This window comes from Maniola jurtina, chromosome 2 (genome assembly GCF_905333055.1).
Source record: "Maniola jurtina chromosome 2, ilManJurt1.1, whole genome shotgun sequence".
NCBI lineage: Eukaryota > Metazoa > Arthropoda > Insecta > Lepidoptera > Nymphalidae > Maniola > Maniola jurtina.
In genome coordinates this window covers 13,104,921-13,127,281 of record NC_060030.1, presented here as the reverse complement: position 1 = coordinate 13,127,281, position 22,361 = coordinate 13,104,921, and the positions used below count along the sequence as shown (strand labels likewise).

Here is a 22,361-nt window from a genome sequence, read left to right as displayed (position 1 = left end):
ATTCAATTTTGGGTAGATTCATATAACTCTTATTTTAATATGAGTAAAAAAGGTGCAACTGCGGCTGTTAACACTTCAGCCACTTCTAGGGTCCAAAAGTTATGTTTTACAAAGTTATAAAGTTGTAATGATGATGATGATGAATTGGTAGTAGGTACAATAAAACTCAAAAATAGCATTATATTATTTTATTCATTTGCACTGGTGGCATTTATTACATCACCAGATAATTTATTATCAAAATGAATGCAAAATTTGACACAGCATCAAAAACGGGTTCCAGTAAAAAAGATTCACGTCCAAGTTACATAGAATCAGCCGAGAGAATAGACAAACATCAATCGAATATTATTTGGAAATGGATGGAACTTCCAATTTTAAATATTAAACCTATATTTACATTAATAGGACATATAAATATTGCAAATTGTTTTAAATAAGTAGATAAATTTGTAAGCGCTTCTACTATATTTAGTGCACGCAGCATTAAATATTAATAATATAAAAAAGTAATGAAAACTCGAAAGGGAAAAATATATGATCTGAAAAGCAATGATTCTTTACATAATAGAACGCTGTAAATTAAAAACTTCAGTTTGTCTCTTTATTTTCATAAAGCACTGTAAAATTGTTTTAATTATAATATTTATTAGCAGTCACATAAACATGTGCTTCATCACTTATTGCGATGTAGACAGACGTCTGCGCGACGCTAAAATATATATAAATAAAATTTTGAAAACCTTTGTTCATATTAAGCGTAGTATTATTTGAAAAGCTAAGTATATATTTTCATCTAACGGGCGCTTACAACTCATAAAATACTATATCCTAACACTTAAAAAAAATTAAATTCTAATAACTATATTTACAAATTGTATAAAAAGGCAGTGTCAACCACAACGCTGGCAAGATAAGAAATCTTTTTTTTTCTAATTTTTAATATGGCTTATTTTAAAAATTATGAACAATAATGGTTATCAAAAAAAAGTATTGAAGATGACAATAATTCAGAGTATGTAAAAATATCACTTTGTGATTTTATAGCTGTTATAAATCTTACATCTAAATATAATTTTCCATTCCAAAATGAGAGAGTATTTGAAGTACACTTAAAATTAAAACGATCATGAGAAAGGACACCTGTATAAAGCAGAATATCATAAGATCGATAACATCATACGTAAATTCGTCAAACGGAACTTACAGATTGTTTGAAAGCAGATTTTTTAAGACGATTGAAAAGACACAATATCACAGCTTCCAATGCATTACATAACTTTAACTAACAGGAGCGAAGTTAATTACACTAACGAACTAGCAAAACGTTCTCCTTAACTACGATGAAATTGTTTACAATTTACATTTTTGCTTTGTGACCATCAAGTCTAAATGGCACTCACTAGGTGAAGGTGACAAAACAATTTCTACTGACAATAATTTACTAGCTGAATGATCCTTGCCTCGTTGCCTTAAAATTAAAAAGCAAATTCTAATGGATCATTACTCAGGATGGGCGTAATTTGTTAATAACTAATAACAGTATCTGCTTATTCTTCAATCTCATTGTCGATCCGTGATGATCTGATGCCCGTCTTGCCGGTCCAAGGGTAAATCTCAGGACAAGGTTGACATGTTCTCATGTATCGTACTCCGGATTTGTGCCAAAGATTGCATACTTTAGCATTGTTGCACTTCTTAGGTCGATCCTGAAGAATTACAAATTATGTCAATGAATTAAAGTAAATAAAGAAACGGTATTTCACAAGAAACATAATTCTGATAGAAATCTTACCGCATAATTGCATTGGAATGGTTGGAAGTTATTTAATCTTGAAATTGGAGTTGGATCTCGAACCCACTGTAGCGCTTGCCAATTTGTTACAATCCATACATCGGGCATTTTATTGATGAAGTCTAAGAACTTGATGAAACCTTCTTTGTGATGGGGTTGGGTGAACCAAGCTGCGTGGTAGAATAAGCCGAATGGAGCCCTAGAAAAAATAAATTAAGTTAATATGGACCAAAACTACAATGAGGCAAATATAAAAGATTAAGCTCACAGACATAAATAAGACTAACGCTCGTATTATGAGAAGAAAAGATTTGGTGTCATTTTATCCATATAGTAAGCTGAAAAAACAATTATTATATTCTTAGCCTGGTAAACAATAAGAGACGTTTCATTTACCTATTGCTCGTGTAATGTCTGTCAAAGTTCTTCAAGATCATTTTGTAAACGCCTTCCGCTTCAGGTGGGTTAGCACAAGCATCTCCCATGGAACATCTTCCACCGTTAAGATCTTGCCACATCACCATAGGTACCTCCCAAACTCCTGGAACATATTGGGCTTGGTTAGTAACAGATAATATACAAATTCAACCGCGAGAATAGAGAGTTTCTGGGACTTCGTCTGTGTTGGTGTTAGCTCGCGGGCGTGCTCTGCCTTTTTGGAGTGTTTTTTTTGTTGTTAAAACTGACTGGAAAGCGCTCTAAGGGGGTGCCGTGCGTATGTCGGCGAGCGCCGGTACAGACGGGGTCCATACTTGTATAGTTTAACTAACTTGTTACAAATAACTACAAACTTGACATTGGCTAATCTTTGTAAAGCCAGACGAGAGAAAAAAAAAGTTTCTGAATAAAGTTCACCTGGGTATGATTTTGTTGGGCAGGGCGGAATCATGCAATCGTGGAATAATTTATAATCCAAGGTATAAGGCCAGCTGGGTGGTTTATTTTCGTACACAGGTAAAGACGAGTCGTATGTAAAGTTAGAGTCGTACAACATTTTGAACATCTTATTGCCACCAACGGACAAGAAAGGTGCTCTCATTCCTCTGACATCTTCAAGTTTAACACCACCATAAGCTGCCAAAATCTCTCTTTGACCACCAACTTCTCTGTTCCATTTCTTTTGGGAAAATTGTTCACCAAAACTATGTCTGAAAATAATATTTGGTTTTGTTTTAAGTTTAGTTAGTAAAGAAGCACTAAATATTGTTTGTGCTTTTAAAAGTTAAGTTAAAAATAAAGTTATTCAAGCCATACACCATTATGTAGAAAAATAAGTTGTTATGATAGATTTTAGAAATTTTAGATATTTGCTATAAGTAATAGGTTTTTTTTCAAATAAACCATAAATTGTCCTAATATTATTTGATAATATTTCAAAATTGTGCAATGTAAGCTTAGTGCCAAAACGCTTATCATGAACTTACGAAACTGTATGAGAAGCCATCTCGTGTCCCGCCGAATAAAGGTTTTGGACTTGACTGTAATCCGTCCACTCATGGGATACGTAAAATGTAGCAGAAATGGGACACCCGTTCGGATTGACGCGACCTTTCTCAAACAAGTCCGCGTACAATACCTTGTTCAAATCATTTACTGAATCGTCAAATGTCAGCAGGACCATTTGCGGGATCTTATCCACCGGCATGTCGCCTGTTTTGTCACGGGATACGGATTGTGATTGTGCATTTGGTTTTGGGTGTGTTAATCGAGTGTCAGGAAGTGGAAGAACATGACAGGCAATAGAAGGTAGAGGCAAAGAGGTAGAAAGGGGAAAAGAAAAGAAAGAAACATCGGATTATTAAAAATTAAAGTCCCTGTAAATACTTATAAAGAAATATGATATATAATAATATATATAGATGGCCATTAGTTTTATAAGTTTCGAGTCGTCTATTTTTTGTTACGTAGTTATAGGATTTCATATTATTTATAAGAACCATTTTGACCTGATAAATATTCGACTCATATAACGCCCTTACACATACACAAAGAAACCCGAAGAAATAAGTCAGTAACAGCAATCAACTCATCAATATTATCGACTTACGAAATAGTGTGTGAGGCAAATTCGTGGCCATCTGCATATAAATTTTGTACTTGACTATAATCTGTCCATTCGTGTGAGACATAAAAGGTGCCTGTTATAGGACACCCATTGGGATTAACTCTTCCTTTTTCAAAGAGTTCTTCGTAGTAAATTTTGTTTAAATCATTTACCGCATCGTCGAATGTTATGAGTACTATTTGTGGTACTTCGCTGACTCGTAACTCTCCTGAGTAAGATACTTGATTAGAAATGTATTCTACTCATTTTACTACAAATGTATTTATTATACTTAATTAAAGCCATCAGTCAAGTTTCAATTTTATTGTTAACTTACCGGGTATATCTTTTCCTCCGCAGAAGCAATCAGGTAAGAGACATACATCCTTACGGCACTTAGCGGCTGTCTTATCAGGAGTTGGTTGTGGGTAAACTGCTTCTGGTCGTCTTGGTGGATTAAGGTAAATGTCAGCTATTTCAGCAGTTTTAGAAACTATAGCTGTCGAAGGTTTCAGCGTTGGACGACTGCGACTGTTTCAAAAATAAAAAATAAATTAACATATTATTTTTTCCTAACATTTTATAGTACCTATTGATAGTGAGAAGCATGACTTAAATATCCAAGAAATGCAACATATGACTTAGATTGTACATGAACAAGCAATCGTGAATTCCAATATTTAATAAAGCACATGAAACTAATTTTCTTGTATGATATATTTCTAACGTTGGAGGTGTTCCTCTATTCGGCGTCTGCTGTGATGATTCGGAACCACCCGAAGTTGAGAAATGTGCAGAACCTCGGCCTCTAGTACTGCTTGGCCTGTAAAAAAACATATCTAGTAAAATGTTCATTTAAAAGCTTTCATTAGTATGCGTGAATTTAGATATAAGCTAATGAAACGAATTTCTCCATGATTTATTTCTAAATTAATTATATCTATCAATCTCAGTTAGGAATTAAATTAATAAGCATTTTATATTAAAATGCATACTCAGTTACTATGCTAAATCATGAAATTTAACAAAGTGCCGCCATGCAATAGTATATCAAAATACTGAAAACCAGTTTGATATACAGGATGTTTTAAGTGCACTGATGGAACTACGAGTAAATGAATAATTTGCGATGTGGTGCTAGAAGAATGTTGAACTACATTGAGGAACTTTTTACTGTAAATTAAAAATAAATAAGGATTTTATAACTAGCGTAACATTAAAAATCACTTACATTACACTGCATTACATGCGTTACGGAAAACACGTGAATAGATACTGTGCAGGAAATGGAAATGGTCGCGTCAGGAGTTAACAATACAGAAAAGAAACTCAACCGACTGGAAGTCCCCCAATGAGAATGAAATATAGAAAGAATGCTAAGCGACAGAGTTTAGCCATGGGTGCTATTATCATGTTTTGAAAAGAGTCATTCACATGCCAGTTACATCGCGATGCGGAAAGTAAGGAGTATGAAGCTTCCACCGTCAGTAAGTAGAGATGAATTAACATTATATTGCAAAGACTACTGGCCGGCAAGTACCTCTGGTATTTGATTTCGTTGCATTTTGAATTCGCTTGCAGACTGTTGTCTGATGAACAATTGGACGATGATTGGTAACTCCTGCGCCCACCTCCAAGGTTTTCCACGGCTAATTTTATTGCAGGATTGATACGAGAGACTCGTGTTGGGAAGGATATACTTTTAGTAGTCGGTTTGGTCTCTACCTCAGTTTTCAAAGTTGTTGTCGATTTAGTAGTACTAGTTGTTGAAGCGATGTCATGTACAAAGTCATTAAGTCGTTCGTTTGCAGTTACTGTTGTTGTTTCAATAACGTCATGATTTTCTTTGATCGTCTGAGTCAAGTCACTTTCTTCGTTGTATTGTTTGGTACGACTGCTATCGAAAGACGGTTCTTCTGTATCAATAATTTTTTGGTATTTACGCGATTTCTCATTTTCTATCTTACCTTTAACAAAACTATTAAACTTTGACTTAAAAGGTTCTTTACGAGGCGCAAACTCAGAACTAGGTGCATTGTCAAGAACACCCGCTTGTGTCATGGAATCTATAAATGTAGCTTCAGTTACACGAGACATTACAGGTGTAGTTGATACGAATTCTTTCTTAAATTCTGTATTTGGACCAGTAAAAGTTATAGTTTCCACTGTAGGTGAAATATAGTGAACTACACTTGGTTCTGTAATAATTCTCAAGTGTTTTACCATACTTTTAAGAGGTTTTTCGTCTGAAAAATTAACTTTTTTCTTTTGACCTATGTGAACAACTTTTTCATCAACAGGAGGTCTTGTAGATGTTGTCGAAGAAGCGGTAGAAGTAATTTTCTCAATTCGCGAGGTAGAACTAGATAAATTGTTTATAATATTTTTGATAATATTTTTGACATTAAATACTTCGGTCGTTTGATCAGCTACAGCATCATCTTCTACTTGATAAACATAGTACGAAGGTTTTTTCTCTTTCGGGTTTTCAGTCCTCAGAAGGTTTAATTTTGGAGTTGTTGAGGTTAATTCTTTTGCTGTATCTGTGTCTTCAGTTGTACTTTCAATACTAAACGGATAGTCTCCTTTGATAATTTCTTTATTGACCACACTTTTTTGATCGTTGTAAGTGTTATAAGGAAGAATAACTGGTTCACTATATTTGTCATTAAAGTTTGTGTTATCTGAACTATAGAAATTTGCATTAGGATGAGGACTATAGTTATCACTTGGTATTTCATCTTTGTTACCATTATGTAAATTCCTTTCATTGAACGTTTGAACGTTTATAGCATTTTCAGTAGGCTCTTCAATACTGGAAGGAGTAGCTGGTCGTCTTAACACTGTTTTTAAATAGTACTTTGTACTATCTGTTGCAGGTGGTGTTGTTGTTATTCGTACTCTTGGTAGTATACTTGGTCTTTGTATAGATGGTTTATGATAAATTGACGTCTCTTTATCTGCAAATGTTCCTGGGCTAGCATTAGTTCTCGGTATTATAATACTAGAAGACCTTTTATCATTAATTTTTGTATCGTCTTCTTTATAATCATTGTAAGCCTCACTAATATCCTGGCTTTCATCTGCGATATTAATTAACTTTTGAATATGATGCTTTTTATTTGGAACACGAGTATTTTTGTTTCTAGAATTTGAATAACTTTCTTGTGGTCTTGAAATTAACGTTAATGTATAGGGGTCTTTAGTATTGTTAAAGTTTCTACGAATTGAGAAACCAGTTGTTAATGAAATTAACTTTTTATCACTTGCAGCAGGCGACTGGTGCACCAACTTCACATTATTATTATTGTTAGTCACACGAGATGGGTTTCTACGAGTCGGTATTTTTTCAGTCGATGTTAAGTCGGACCTGTATGAGTTATCTGTCTTTTCGAAAGGCTTAGCAAGGGATGAAAAGTTAATGAAAGGTGACAATGTCGACGGAAGTGTCGAAGTGGACTTATCTAAAGAATTTTGGATTGTAGAGGTTTCAGGATTGCGAATGCGATTTTCATCGGACGATGATCTGTCAAATATAAAGAATTGATTCTAAATTCAACTCTACTAATAAAAAAAATGCATCATAATTTTTATAAACTGAACTTAGAGAAAAAAATTGTTTAGGAATTTTAAATGTTCTAAAGCATAAGCGTATTGACTCATGTAAGTAATCGCCTACTATTCGAAAGATACTACAAAAGCGAAATGATATAAAATAATACATATTTTCAGGCAGACTACACAAAGAAGAACGAGAAGAGATAAGAGATAAATAAGTATAAAATATCTGGCTTCCTTGATATCGGACAACCTTTAAACCGACACGGTAAAATTAGTACCAAACCTGGATTAGTAACACAAAGTACTTATCAGTCTAAAGGTTGTATGCCATGAGTTATGTAATGAAATGAATGTGAAAATGAAACACACAATGATAACACATGAATTGAATGACGATGAGTTTCTACGAGTGTTTATGATTTACGCCTTGATGATTTATGATTTAATAGAATCATTCTTTTGTAGTACCTTGGGCTATACCGAGCCGGGGTCATTGCTGCGGTATAGGGTGCGGTAGTAGTTGTTGGACGTCGTGTGGTAGTTGTGGTAGTGGTAGTAGTAGTGGTGGTTGTGCTTGTGCTAGTTGTAGAAGGAGTGGTGCGGAGGGAGCTAGCTTCGTAAACTGTCGTCCTCACGCTGCTTGGAATGTGATCATAGCCCAATTCGTTACCATCGCCCCTGGATTATTTATATCATAATATTATGTTTCAAACATTTTCTTTTCCAGTTAATATAATGTAAAAGAACATAACATATAATTGATTTAAAAAACACATTACCTTGTCTGCTGGCGAATGGAAGATTGGTACTGATTCTGGTTGTTTATCTGAAATTGGATAAAAAAAGTTTAACATAAAAATCTAAATTAATCAACTCGTCCCTGTGCTAGTATTTCTTATTATAATCATAATCTACGTTTCAAAAAGAAAAATGGAACCTTTTAAGAGTACTGGGGCTCATTTTTATTTCAAAAATATAATGTTATTTACAATAATAATTAATTTTTGGTCCAAGTGATCTTATATACTAATATTATGATCTTTAGGAGCTTCTTCAAACTTAATGATATTCAGTACGTAGTTTTAATTAAAACATTTAACTTATTACTATTAAGGAATAATGGTGTACCTGTGGCTGAATAAGGACGTCGTCATAATCATCAGATAAAACTGGCCTCGCTGTGTAAGTTTCAACCGGTCGTCGAGCTGGCGGAGGCGTGCCTCGGTACGTCTGCTGGACTGCCGGCCGAAGCGAAGCCTGGTTATATTGCTGAACATAGTCTGCCAACACCCGGTACCAATCACCCGTTAGTCCGTTAAATATATCAGTAATGTTACGTTATAAATTTTACGTTTTCATAGTTTAGATTAAGTTACAACGTTACAAGTTTGAACTTATACAATATTAGAATATCTAGGAATCTATATCAAATGTTAACATAGTTACCCTGACAACAGTCTAACTAAAATCTGTAAGTGCTTGGATTTTATGAGCCACATTTAAGTTATAGATAGCAAATGACATGATGAAAAATATTACGGGGGCTTTTTTCTTTTTGGAGCTTATATAATAATATTATAAAACTAAAAATTTATTGTTTTAATGATTATAAGATATTCGTGCTGAAATAACGTTGTGCTGTTAATGAAGTCTTCAATTGAAGTGATTATTTAGAAATAAATAACAAAATATCAAAGTTTATTTCGTAATGTTAAATTACAATAGTATTAGAATAAGTGTGAGAAAAAGAAAATTACTATTATTGTTTGTAATAAATCTTGTATTATAGCAGATTAATTAACTGACATGCCTATTTATAACAACTGTATTACCTTAGAAGAAAATAGAAATATAAAATGTAATACACTTTACATAAATGGTTTTAAAGTTAACAATAACATTTTACAAGTCTGTTCACATGATCGGTAACGAGTAAGATAGTGAATTGTTTGTTTCTCACCTGTATCTTTGTACAATTCACCATCTTCATCATAAACAGCGTAATAAGGATCGTATTGATCAGCGTTGTAGGTCTGGGATGCATTGTACAACATTTTGGGTCGCGGACTAGCAGAATAAGAGGTCGGCGTAATACTTTCCGTTGGTTCCAAACTGAAACATTTAAAAAGGAATGTAAAATTAAGGAAATATTAATGATATATTACATAATTTAGAGTTTATTATAAAAATTAACGTATAGCCGTACCAACGTAGCGTAACAACTAACAAGCTGGTGTAGTCTTGTCATATGAAATGGTCAATATTTACAGTCTTGCATAGTCAAAATTAGTCATACTCATACCAGTAAAGTCATTTGAGATTTAATAGTAGTTTAGGTGATTTAACAGAAGAAAATAAAAGAAGAATATTTATATAGTCTGTGTTAGAGCTATATGAAGGAATAAGAAGACAAAGTATAGAGGTAAAATAATGTGCTTTACAATCAAAGTTAAGTGCTATACCACATCAACCTAGCGTTAGTTAGCTTGTTCAAGTTATTGATTACCTGTTGGTTCTATCGTCATGACTAGTCTTAGTAAAACGAGTCTCTTGTTTATAACTGTCCCGTGGTGTAGTGAATTTCATATTTTGTGCAACGATGTTTTGATGACGAACCCGTCCCCTAGTTTGTTTATTATCATCTCCATGACTAATATGATATTTTTGTGTCGTTGGCTTAGCCAATCTATGCCTAACGGTGTACGGACGCAAAGTAGTCTGGTTAAGATATTTGGGAGGCCTCAAGGTATTTGGATTATGATTCGGCTTTCTTATGTGAACTGTTGTATTCCGAGGACCATACTGAATATTGGAAGGATTAATATAGTCAACCATTACTGGTACTGGAATTTTTCCATTTATATTTTTGATCTGTTGTTTATAAGGAACCTTTGTAACTACAGATAAATCATTATGATTTTTGGTAACAGAATCTTGTTTAAGTAGGTTATGTTCACCCGGCCTTAGTGTTGAATGAGCGAACTTTGTATTTCCAGGATTTTGGACTTCATCATCTACATCATCATATTCTTTATAGTTTTGTGCCATTGGAGGTCTCTGTGGCTTAACTTCTGAACTTGGCATATATTTAGGTTTAACAGCAGGTTCATAGTAATATTGTTCATCTTCATCATCATAATAATAATCATTCATTTCGGGTGAGGGTTTTGGTATCGGTCTGCGCTTAGGAGGCGCTGTAGTTGTTAGTACCTTACTTTTAATTTTAATAGGTAACTGAGTCGAAGATTGTACTGTATGGGAGAATGAGTCTCCTTGTTTTGGAATTTCAGTCACTGTACTTGGTTTAAGAAGTAACGTGATTGGATCAGTTACACCAGTAGAAAGAGTTTTCCAATAATTTTGGAATGCAGAAAGTTGTTCATCTAGTAATGATATTGTAGGTTTCGGCGTAGATTGTATATATGCTAAAAACTGTTTAACATTTTGAGGTTGGATGGTTGACACAAAATTTGGACTCGGAGTGGATGATATTTGTGGCCACGTAGCTTGATTATGATTTTTAGGTATTAAAAACGCAGTTGGTGGTGCTGTGCCTGGTCCCGTTAAGTAAGGTTTCTGTGTAACCGTGGGCGTTGTCTGGGGATATATTGGTTGTCTTACAGAATAAGACTGTTGAAGATTATTCTCATTAGGTACATTAAAATTATAACTTAATGGCAGTTGACGATCATCTTTAAAATTTGGTGGCTTGATATTGGGTCTAATGTTTTCTGCTTGAATTACAGGTGTTGCTTGAGGTAATTTATTATAATTATTATTTACTGCTATAGGCTCTTGAATATTTTGAACATATTTTTGAGGTACTGTTTGGGGCCTCTGAAGTAACTGTTGTTGGTATGTTTGTACTTGTTTAGGAGTCGAATTTATAAATCTTTGAGGTGAACCTCCATTATTGGTAACCTCTGCAGATACTGTAAATGGTTTTGGCGTATTTAATCCATTTCTAAAGGTTGACGAATGTGTATCTCTATCTGAGTAGGCAGCAGTAGTAAACATAGCATTGTTGTTGACTAATTTAGATGGATTTACATTTTCTTTAGGTCTAGGGTTTGGTGTAGTTATACCGATAACAGCGTTGTGGTCGTCCCGCAGTTTTTCCAAAAATGTGTCAAAATTGAAGTCTGGATTAGCGAAAGGATTTTCTATTTTGGTAAATTTATGACTAGGATTATTGTAACCGTGAGGACGACCAAAAGGTACTCGGAATTTTTGATAATTATCGTCATCTTCGTCTTCATGTGAAGATTCTTCTTCTTCACTGGACTCAACATCTTCATACTCCTCATAATCTTGATCTTTGTTGATTTGTTTATTACCATTAGTATTAATTTTAGAAGCTTGATTATTATTTTTAACATTGTTTTCATGATATACATTCGGCGATCGTACAGATGTGAATTGTATAGGTTTTCCAGTAACGATGGCACTGGATAAATGAGACGAGTCAGAAAAAGATACTGCAGGTTGCCTAGCAGATTGTTGTGTTGAATGTACTGCCTGTAACTGATTGTTTTGAATATTTAAAGCATTATTATAAAAACCTCCAGCTAAGGTAGAAAAAGGATTTTGATTATTATTCAAAGACGATATTGGAGGGCTTTTTGTAATTATTTGAGCTCCTCCACTAAATTGAGGATTTTTTTGCTTTGTAGGATCCGGTGTACTTGCTTTGAATGGTCGAGTTTGAGTATTATCTATCTGATATGGCGCATAAGAATTTGCCGTTGAAAACAAATTATTATTGAAAAAGGGTTTACGATTATTTCCATTATTATGTTCGCTGTTGTAAATTAGTCTTTGGTTTTGAACATTAGGATTGTAATTGTATTGCTGTAAGTTAACTTTTATGGGTTTGGAACTGTGCCAATTTTTATCAGGTGGTTTGAAACCATTTTTTAAATAAAACCGTATTTGTCTCTTTCCCCTTTCACTGTCCTCTAAATCTTCTTCGTCAAGTTCATCATCGCTTGATGGTTCATCAAATTCAATGTATTCCATCACTTCATCATTTTCATTTTCATTTTCCTCTTCATTATCACTTCGTTTTGATAATTTGTCTGGTGTCTTGGTTACATTTTCTGCTGTAACTACAATATCTCTCTTCTTTCTTAAAAGAGTATTCTGAGTTATGTCTTTAACTTTACTTATATCTGTCAAAAAGTCTTTAGGTCTGTCGATAGAGTCAGTTACGTCGTCATATTTTTCATCTCTGAAATCACGATAGTCAATTAAGTATTTATATCAACTTAACTGAAGTTAACAATTCATTTGAAAGTTTAAAACGTAATTTACCTATAGGTTTGAGGTGCTTGCGTTGCAGTAGCTGTCCTTCGGTCATCAACTTGTGTTCCAAAAGAGAAAGATCCTATTTTGCTATTTTGATTAATAGACGAAGGTATGATGTTTGAATTGAATGTCCTTCCAGAGCTGGATTGGGAAACATAACCATCTCTGTCCTTTTGAACTTGTCCTATTGTTGAAGGCTGTCCTCTGTACACTCTTTGCTGCCTATCACTTTCGATTTCTTCAACAGGTGGTAAGTCGTCTACCTCCGCGTACAGCTGTTGTTGCTGAAAAACACGATCATTTTTTGTTAATTAAAATATTCCGTCTTGGTCTTTATAATTTTCGATTAGGTTACATATTATTTGCGTTACAATTTCTGCCTTAAAAGTAGCTAGTAAGTAGGTAGTTTAAAATCTTTTCGATTATAAAAATTTACCGCACCATTTTATATTGTTGTGGTTTGATTTTTGATTGTTTTATTAAAAACTGAATATACCTTTTCGTATTCTTGTCGGTTAAACTTCGGTTGTCCGCGCGAAGTGATGACAGGATTGGGCTGAGCCCGCTGCGGCGGCGGGGCAGTGCGTCGTGGTGGCGGTGGCGGTGGCTCTCTCTCATGGATCCGCTCCAGCTGTTCAGCAACCACGGCACCGGTGGCATCGCAGCCTACGTTACGCGGCCAATCACATGTTTGGAGCTCGTGGCTGGAAAGAGTGATGCAAAAGAATTAGAATATGTACTTATACTTTTCCCAATAATAATTTATATAAAACGTTGTCTTATTACTATCCTACTGTGTACAAGTGAATAAGTTTCTTTATCAACTATATCACCTGAATATTAAAAAAAAAACTTAATATCAATAGAGCGGATTTAAAAGAAGGTAGAGTAGGTATTAATAGCAGCGAAAAAATTCACACATAATATACTAAAGTATTATAAATGCGAAAGTATGTCTAACTGTCTGTCACCGTTAAACCCATCCGTTAAACCGATTTTGACAAAAGGTACATATCTTGCATTCCGGGGATGGGCATAAGTTACTTTTCATCACGGAAAATCAAAGAGATTATTTGAGGGATCTTTAAAAACCTAAATCCACGCGGCCGAAGTCTTATTTATTGATTCTGGACTATTATTTTCGGCAAGATTTTATGTGAGAGTAAATATATGAATATTATAGCTGATGATAAATAATTTAAAGAAGAATGGAAGTTACCTGTACATAAGGCCACCAGTACAAGACTCGAGTAGCGCGCCGCCGAATACGCAAACATAGTATAGCGTACAGTCGGTAGGATGAGGGTAGTAGCCAAATTCTTCAGGGCAGTCAAAGTTTACCTCCCTCTTGATACTCGCCCCTACGGGAACGCTCCTGATCGGGCCAGAACGCTGCCGTGAGCGGTCTTTTGCTGCGAGGCATACTGGAACAAAAAAAAACATCATGAGTATGAAACTAAACTCATCGCAGGAACATACTCACGGCGACCTTTTGTAGCAAAATAGCTTCGCGTAACTTGGACGCGATTTAAGAGGGGTCTCTCCGTCACTCGCTCCATACAACGTAGTTTGTCTCTCATTGGAATATTAACCAATCATACTCAATGGAATTTTGTAAAAACGTTCCGGAAACTAATATCTATACCTGTGGTTTTCCAGATTTCCGTTAAAATATTCGGTTTCAAAGTTACGCGATCTTAAAAATTCACATACAAATCTTTGAGCCCCTGTAATTTTAAAACTACATATTTTTAGAAAAATCTAAAAAACTACAGGCACAGATATCAGTTTCTAGAATATGTCTGCAAAATTTCATGGACTTTGGTTGCATGAAATTTGGGCTACGATTGTATGGAGTAAGTGACGGAGAGAGCCCTGTTAAAATCGCGACATTAGCGATGCAGAATACAATATATAATATAGGCAAGTCTACGAACACGCAGACTGGGTCTAAGGTTGAAATCCCATGTTACTTGTAAAATCGAGATTGTTCGTGTGTACGTGTTCGCACGAGTCAAATTCGTACGAAATCGCATCCCAAGTGCTATCCACCGTATTATTATTTTGATGGTAGATTCGCTCATAACAAAAGACAATTTGAACACAAATAAATAGAACATTGACAGCTCATTAGTACTACCGAAAATACTTATTGAAATAAATACAGCCTCAATGGTTTCGCGTGTATTGTTTTTATTGCCTAAATTCACGTAGCCATGTAATCAGGAGCGTGCTGCTAATAGCCATACTTACCCAGAGCTATTCAGAACAATTGCTCCACCGGCCTTGTAGATAACGAACCGACAGCGTTGCATTCTCTTAAACTCACTAGAGAGATACCTACTCGTACCTACTACCTTTAAATAGAGCCACACCTAACCTTTAATAAATAAATATTCTGAACCGAATCACACCTGAGTGAACGAATTCAGTTTTTGAGAACTTAACTCGTTCGAAACGTTCGTTTCAATGACGAGAAATTTTATTTTATTTTATTTTTATTAATAAGGTTCGCTAGCGATTTTTACAAAAATGATCTTAAATTAAATAAAGTTAAATTACATGACGTTGTATGTAAAATCATTTTAAAGCAAACACTACATGCACATTCACACAATTAACATGGAACAATAATTATATTAATCACATTAGTAAAATGATACAAAAAGTAGCTAAAAACTTTCCGAAATAGTGAAAACATGAAAAAAATTATTCAAGGTGCAATGGTAATTGAATAAATCTAAAACTATAGTAAAGTAAAGTTAACCTAGGAGTAAGAATAGTAAAAAAAAAAATATGTTGAAAAAAGTGAAATTTCTGCCATTAATTAGTAGGTACACAGAGAACGTTTCTTAACACTATTAGTTTGATTGGCTGATTAAATAATGTCATATAGAGCAAGAGCCTGTATGAACTCTGATTTTCCGGGTTAAAAAGTAATGCCCATTTCCGGGGTGCAATCAATCACTAAAGCAAACGGGGCTGTGAAATATTCACAGAGATTTTCGCATAGAATTTTAGTATTAAAACATAGATTTATTAAAAAATGTACACGGATAAAACTTTTCTCAGTAATATCATGGTCTGTATCTTTTTTTTTATATTGGCACTCATTCGGGTAGATATTTATCGAGCTAATCTTCAGGATCTTAGAGAACTTAAGTTTAATTTAAGTCATGTCTAAACATCACGAGCTACGTGGGATTTTGGAGAGCTGCTAACTTTTGTTCACGCTAGATTCAAAGTTTAAACACATTTGCATAAAGCTACTCAAGTGTTTACAACTTTTAAAAATAAGTTATTTATTAACTATTTGGGGGCTGGTAAATAATTGAAGTTCAGGAATAAATCTAAAAAAATGTCTATTCAAGATGGAAAAATGAAAGTTTGAAATTAACAATTTTAAAAATCGTATATATGCACAAGTATAAACAAGTTTAATTTCATTTGACTACCGTAATTTTAGGTCAAAGCATTACGGACGTAATCCCAAATCTTTCAGTGAATACACAATAATGAATCCACCAAGGTGTTGCAATAAAACTCTACACAAAATACAAAATTCCACCGTAACAAAGACATAAGTATACCTAAACAATAGTTAATAGTATTGTTTGAACAAAGCGCCATTTTCCCATGAAACTAAATATCATTAAACAATTCAGCGTGTCAATATACATGAAGTTAACATCAGAAAAGACCTTTTAAGTTGATTAGTATAAGGGCCATTCTTGTATGCAAGTTTTATGGTATATATTGTTGGCACACAGACATAGCCCTTGAGATTGGCATTTTTATTGAACAATCATGTAAAAGTGTTTAATAACGCTTGTTAGTAGCAATTAACTGTAGTACCTACTTTTAATCTGAAAGGCGTTAATAAATCACTTTAGTAGGTACGTTTTGAAGAAGTCAATTTATCAAACCAATCGAATGCTTCTTTGTTTCAATTAATGGTATTCTAATCAGATCTAATTCGAGAGTCTCAGAGAGTGTCAAATAAAGTTGTGGCTTAGGAACATCTGGGGATAGATCAGAATAGCCAACGTAGCACATGTTTTCCGTTTGACTAAAGATAATATCGCTCCTCAATAGCTCAACCGGTAGAGGAGTGGACTGAAAACCGAAAGGTCGACGGTTCAAACCCCGCCCGTTGCACTATTGTTGTACCTACTCCTAGCACAAGCCTGACGCTTAGTTGGAGAGGAAAGGGGAATATTAGTCATTTAACATGGCTAATATTCTTTTTAAAAAATAAAAAAAAATATGTCGAGATGACGGCCAATAGTGGAGATGAAGGAGGAGAACATAGTTTGATAAGCTTTTTAGTTTTAAGCACTAGCTTTAATGTCACCCTGATTTCGAATTCGAGTATTTATCACACATTATGCCTAGATAATAGTTACAGCATGTGACATTTAATTGCTTAAAATGGGCATAACTCCGAAAAGATAAAGGTAGAGGAAAACATCGTGAGGGAACCTGCATGCGTTGTCCGTATTAATCTCAAAGGTGTGTTAAATCTGCCAATCCGCACTTGGTCAGCGTTGTAACCATGGCCTTCTCATTCTGAGAGCAGATCCGTGCTCAGTGTGAAGTAGCCATGGATTGATATAGTTGACTGAAGAACATTGATTACATTTGGGAAATCATGACGACTGACTATCTACTACAGAAACTAATACACAATCCATTTAATCCATCCCTATTTAGAGACCGCGTACCAACAAGTGCAGTGTGGGATGACCTCCAACCCGCTGGACTGACGACCTTAAGAAGGTAGTGGGAAGTGAATAGAAGAGGTTACTGGTTCAGCAGTGGACGCAAACAGTCTGATTGATTGATTGATACAAAACAAACCAAAGCAGGCGCCCACCTATGACGATTAAGGCATCAATCACCCTCCATGACCAAGATATGGCGTAAGTGGAACGATTTCTAGTGCTTAACTGCGCTTAGTGTTCTCACCTTGAACAAAATTTAATCATACCCGAGATTCATAATAATACCATATTGTGTGGGAAATGCTCGCCGGCTTAGAACCGTTGCAGTATGATATGACGAAATATTCGTAAACCATGGGCATGCAACTTAATTGCTCTTAGTGATAAGAACTTAGTTTACCTATGCTTCATACTTAGTATCTTAGAGGTAAGACACTGCGTACCCCCATATAGAGGATTGGGATATGGTAGGAAGAAGATCCACATGGATATATGAAAACACTAGAGGATGCCCGCGACTTCGTCCGCGTGGATTTAGATTTTTATAGATCCCGTGCGAACTCTTTAATTTTCCGGGATAAAGAGTAGCCTATTTCCGTCCCCGGGATATAAGCTAACCCTGTACAAAATTTCGTCAGAAATGGTTACACTGTTGCGCCGTGAAAAGGTAGCAGGCAGACCGACAGACAGACTGACACACTTTCGCATTTATAATTTTTGTATGGATTTAATTAGGTAAAGAAGTTTGTTAGGTTCTCGGAATCAGCACTAACCATTTCGACATACCTACATGTTTACTTTCCAAGTTTATCTAGATACCTAGGTCTCACTCCTGAGAGAATACTTTTCCCGCGGGAAGTTAATTGATTAGCATATAGTTGAGACCTGTAAATCTACTAAGTATCAAAATGTGTGTATCTTAATCTATTTTTAACCCCCGACCGAGTTTAACGTATGTATCTGTGTATCCGTGTCTCTGTTATCTGTCTGTGGCATCGTAGCTCCTAAACTAATGAACCGATTTTAGTTTAGTTTTTTTTTTGTTTGAAAGGTGGCTTGATCGAGAGTGTTCTTAGCTAATCCAAGAAAATAATCAGCCGTTTGAAAGTTATCAGCTCTTTTCTAGTTACTGTAACCTTCACTTGTCGGGGGTGTTATAAATTTTTAATCTACACTTGTAAAGTGTATATATAATATTGTACTTGATAAAATAATTTGAATTCAAAGGCTTAAAATAATTTGAAGGAATTTCCGTACTCAAACACACGGAAGCTATGACAAATGTTAGTATATGTATCTGAAACTCAAAACTACAAATATCTAAGTATCCTGTTTCTTTTGTTGTTTATTTGTAATTATTTGTATGTTTATAATTTAAGTAAACATTAATTGTATCTATGAGTCTAATAATATTTCTAAACACGGATATTTTTCTGCATTTATTGCCTTATTGGTGCTAATTGAAGCTCCACCACCATCACACATCACATGTTAGCGTCCCACGCTGCATAGGACCCTAACATGTGAACAGACGATATCAAGGAGCCGCTGGATCCAGGCGGTACAAAATCGTGGCGTAATAAATAGACTGGACAAATAGAGCAATTCTACGCATTTCCATATTATCTTTATACTGTTCGTGTTTGTAGTTCTCAGTATAAAATACAGGTCTTGCATTAGGCGCCATCTAGTTGTTGTGGGCGGCTGAAATAGGGTTGTCAAAGTCAAAATCATTACCCATATTACAAATGCGAAAGTGTGTTTGTCTGTTGGTTTTTTTCTACATGGATATAGTTAAATACTACTAACTAATACATTACATATGCTACTTTTATCCCGAAAAATCGCAGAGTACCCACGGGATTTTCGAAAAAGTCTTTGAAGTCACGGGCATCAGCTAGTAAACACATTATATTGGCAGAGAACGACCTACCCTATGGTCATCTATATGCAGGTTTGATCGGAACACACTTTGATAGAGGACTGTTACCTCCCTCTAGCTTTCGACTAACTCAATCCCATACAAATGACAAAGATAAAAAACCAGCGGTTAACCATTTTGAGTTACCAAGCAATCACAAAGAACCTGCGTTTTCCATACTAACATATTTATTAACCTCCGACCCAAAAAGAGGGATATTATAAGTTTGACGTGTGTATCTGTCTATGGCATCGTAGCTCCTAGACTAATGAACCGATTTTAATTTAGTTTTTTTTGTTTGAAAGGTGGCTTGATCGAGAGTATTCTTAGTTATAATCCAAGAAAATCGGTTCAGCCGTGTGAAAGTTATCAGCTCTTATCTAGTTACTGTAACCTTCACTTGTTGGGGGTGTTATAAATTTGTAATTTACACTTGTATGTACATATATTTTAACATACTTATGCAAAAAATCAGTCAATCCGTTGCTCCAATGCGACGTGATTGAAGGACAAACCAACAAACAAACATACTTTCGCATTTATAATGTTATAGGGTATTGAGGTAGTGATGTAAAGGATTCGTATGGATCATTATGCGAAGATACGTTACATCACTGATAGCTATTTATTTATTCAGTGCTTGTTCATGTGTCGGTGCTGGTCTGCCCACTTGTCTGCGGACGATCAGTATAAGATCCGCATCCCACGAGCTACCTGTATTCAGATTTTTATTGCAGCCAAGCTGTGACTCACTACTGTTTGTTTAAAAAAGTATTCCCCATCACTATTTTCATATTTTGAACACAGAGAGTTTACGAAAAGGTACCATGAGTTAGCCTAACCAAAGAGTAAGGCAGAGAGGAAACTTCATACGGCCTGCTGTAGACATACATAGCTACTCGTACCTAATTAACTCTTCATTTATTGTTGTAATAGAGCCTTTAGAGAGATTAGAGACTTTGTAATAGAGTTTTGTAAAGCTGATCGTAAAATTTTAGATTTCATTTTGGTTACCCAATTTTTCAGTATTTATGATACTTAATAGTATTTGTTGATACTCTTTTGGGCAAGCTCTGCTTCGGCCTTCAGTTCCACGTGTAACATGAACAAAGTAGAAGTGTAAAACTTAATACGAAATTGTTGTACGAAATATGTGGATGAGATCTCTTTTTATTAATATTAATTGCAAAGATAGGTGCTTATCAAGTTTTTTTTTGTACGCGTTATTACCTACTTATATTAAGTTGAAACTTAAAGTTGTTGTTCTTAGACAAATAAAGGCTTCTATTTGTTCAAGTATTATATTTTGTCTATCTTAGCTAACAGTGTACAATATTGTAGTGCAAAAAAAAAACGTTTTTTTCAATACTTTGACATGATTTTTTAGTTAGTGGACCTATTGTGCATAAGATATTGTGTTTATTTATTACCCATGTACTTACTACCTATTTACTAGAAATAAAAACTCATTATAGCAATTAGAAAGTCCAAGGATAGAGCGGTTTTGTTTGACTGTATCAAGTCAGAACGTTTCTTTATGCAATTTATTTTTGCAGACAAGTAAAGGGCATTGCAACTTGTTTCAGATATGTCATTTGATATGAAATGACGATATGCAAATGATTGGCTTGACTGCTGCGCTTGCGACATTGCTGCGGTCATTGTTCTACTTTGTTACTTACGGTTAAGAGGGGTCTCTCCGTCACTCGCTTCATACAATCGTAGTTCCAATTTCATTTGAATATTAAGCAACCAAAGTCCATGAAATTTTGCAGATATATTCTAGAAACTAATATCTATGTCTGTGGTTTTCCAGATTTCTGTTAAAATATTCGGTTTCAAAGTTACGCGGTCTTAAAAATTTTCATATAAATCTTTGAGCCTCTGTAATTTTAAAACTACATATTTTTAGAAAAATCTAAAACACCACAGACACAGATATTAGTTTCTAGAATATGTCTGCAAAATTTCATGGACTTTGGTTGCTTAATATTCAAATGAAATTGGAACTACGATTGTATGAAACGAGTGACGGAGAGAGCCCATTGTTTGGCGTTTATTATTGACCTGCCTAGCGCAGTCGTAAGCCCTGTGGTATTATAAGAGGGAGGTCCCGGGTTCAGTTCCCGGTAGGTGTGTTGGAATTTTATAATTTCTAAATTTCTGGTCTAGTCTGATTTGAGGCTTCGGCCGTGGCTAGTTACCACCCTGCCAGCAAAGAGCAGTGCCCGACGAAACAAGCCGTGCCGTGCCGCCAAGCGATTTAGCGTTCCGGTACGATGCCGTGTAGAAACCAAAGGGGTGTGGGTTTAATAAAAACTGGCATACCCCTTCCAGGTTAGCCCGTTTCCATCTTTGACTGCATCATCATTTACCACCAGGTGAGATTGCAGACAAGGGCTAACTTGTATCTGAATTTTTAAAAAACCCCTAAAACTTTTGTCTTACTATGTGTATAAGTACTCGAAAATGTGTGTCAGTCTGTCCATCTAGTGGATTAAAAAATAAATCGAAGTTTGTTAATCCGTCCGTAATATCTGTCTAACCAACCCTTTTTGACGGGGGATGAGGGTGAATTTTGATACGTTTTGAATATATGACTTTACCTATAATATTCCAGTTGTAATAGAACATTAGTTAATTTCAAAACAATATTCATAAAGTCAAGGATCTATTATAATCGCAATTAAGTTGCAATCAATAAATGTCATGTATTCGTGATTCGATGATGTAAGTATAGATTTGGGTGAGAGATTTTAATTGGATAGTAAGTGGTCATTCGGTTATTGATCGAAAATCACGCCTACATCATTGTTAGTGTTAATAAAGAATTAGTTATGTAATCTAAGAGACTGTATATTATGTAGTAGGTACTAATATACATCCAAGCAGTGAATTAAACGTATAGAATCTTGCCAAATGGTTTCAGGTTTAGATCCTGGTTAAGCCTTTGACTTTTCTAACGTAAATTTTTTAATACAATATGCTCGCCGGTGAACAAATTATATC

The 22,361-nt window shown here is 34.9% G+C and overlaps 1 protein-coding gene across 3 annotated transcripts in view; it reads right to left on the bottom strand.

Annotated features, from left to right (window-relative positions):
- Positions 1-173: 173 nt before the first annotated feature.
- LOC123876549 (mucin-4-like) overlaps positions 174-22,361 on the bottom strand; it is a 118,026-nt gene continuing 95,838 nt past the window's right edge. Inside the window, exons 2-17 of one of the 3 annotated variants that reach the window (XM_045922871.1) lie at positions 13,927-14,131; positions 13,204-13,411; positions 12,714-12,991; positions 9,907-12,630; positions 9,361-9,512; positions 8,529-8,680; positions 8,180-8,226; positions 7,869-8,078; positions 5,380-7,365; positions 4,567-4,662; positions 4,177-4,370; positions 3,843-4,068; positions 2,651-2,943; positions 2,192-2,336; positions 1,796-1,994; positions 174-1,709 (exon numbers count right to left, since the gene is read on the bottom strand). In XM_045922871.1, the coding sequence (XP_045778827.1) occupies positions 1,551-1,709; positions 1,796-1,994; positions 2,192-2,336; positions 2,651-2,943; positions 3,843-4,068; positions 4,177-4,370; positions 4,567-4,662; positions 5,380-7,365; positions 7,869-8,078; positions 8,180-8,226; positions 8,529-8,680; positions 9,361-9,512; positions 9,907-12,630; positions 12,714-12,991; positions 13,204-13,411; positions 13,927-14,131 (7,274 nt within the window). In that variant the 3' untranslated portion in view covers positions 174-1,550. Of the gene's footprint in view, positions 1,710-1,795; positions 1,995-2,191; positions 2,337-2,650; positions 2,944-3,219; positions 3,446-3,842; positions 4,069-4,176; positions 4,371-4,566; positions 4,663-5,379; positions 7,366-7,868; positions 8,079-8,179; positions 8,227-8,528; positions 8,681-9,360; positions 9,513-9,906; positions 12,631-12,713; positions 12,992-13,203; positions 13,412-13,926; positions 14,132-22,361 lie in introns of all 3 variants that reach the window. The other 2 variants (XM_045922856.1, XM_045922863.1) reach the window with 2 other exon arrangements.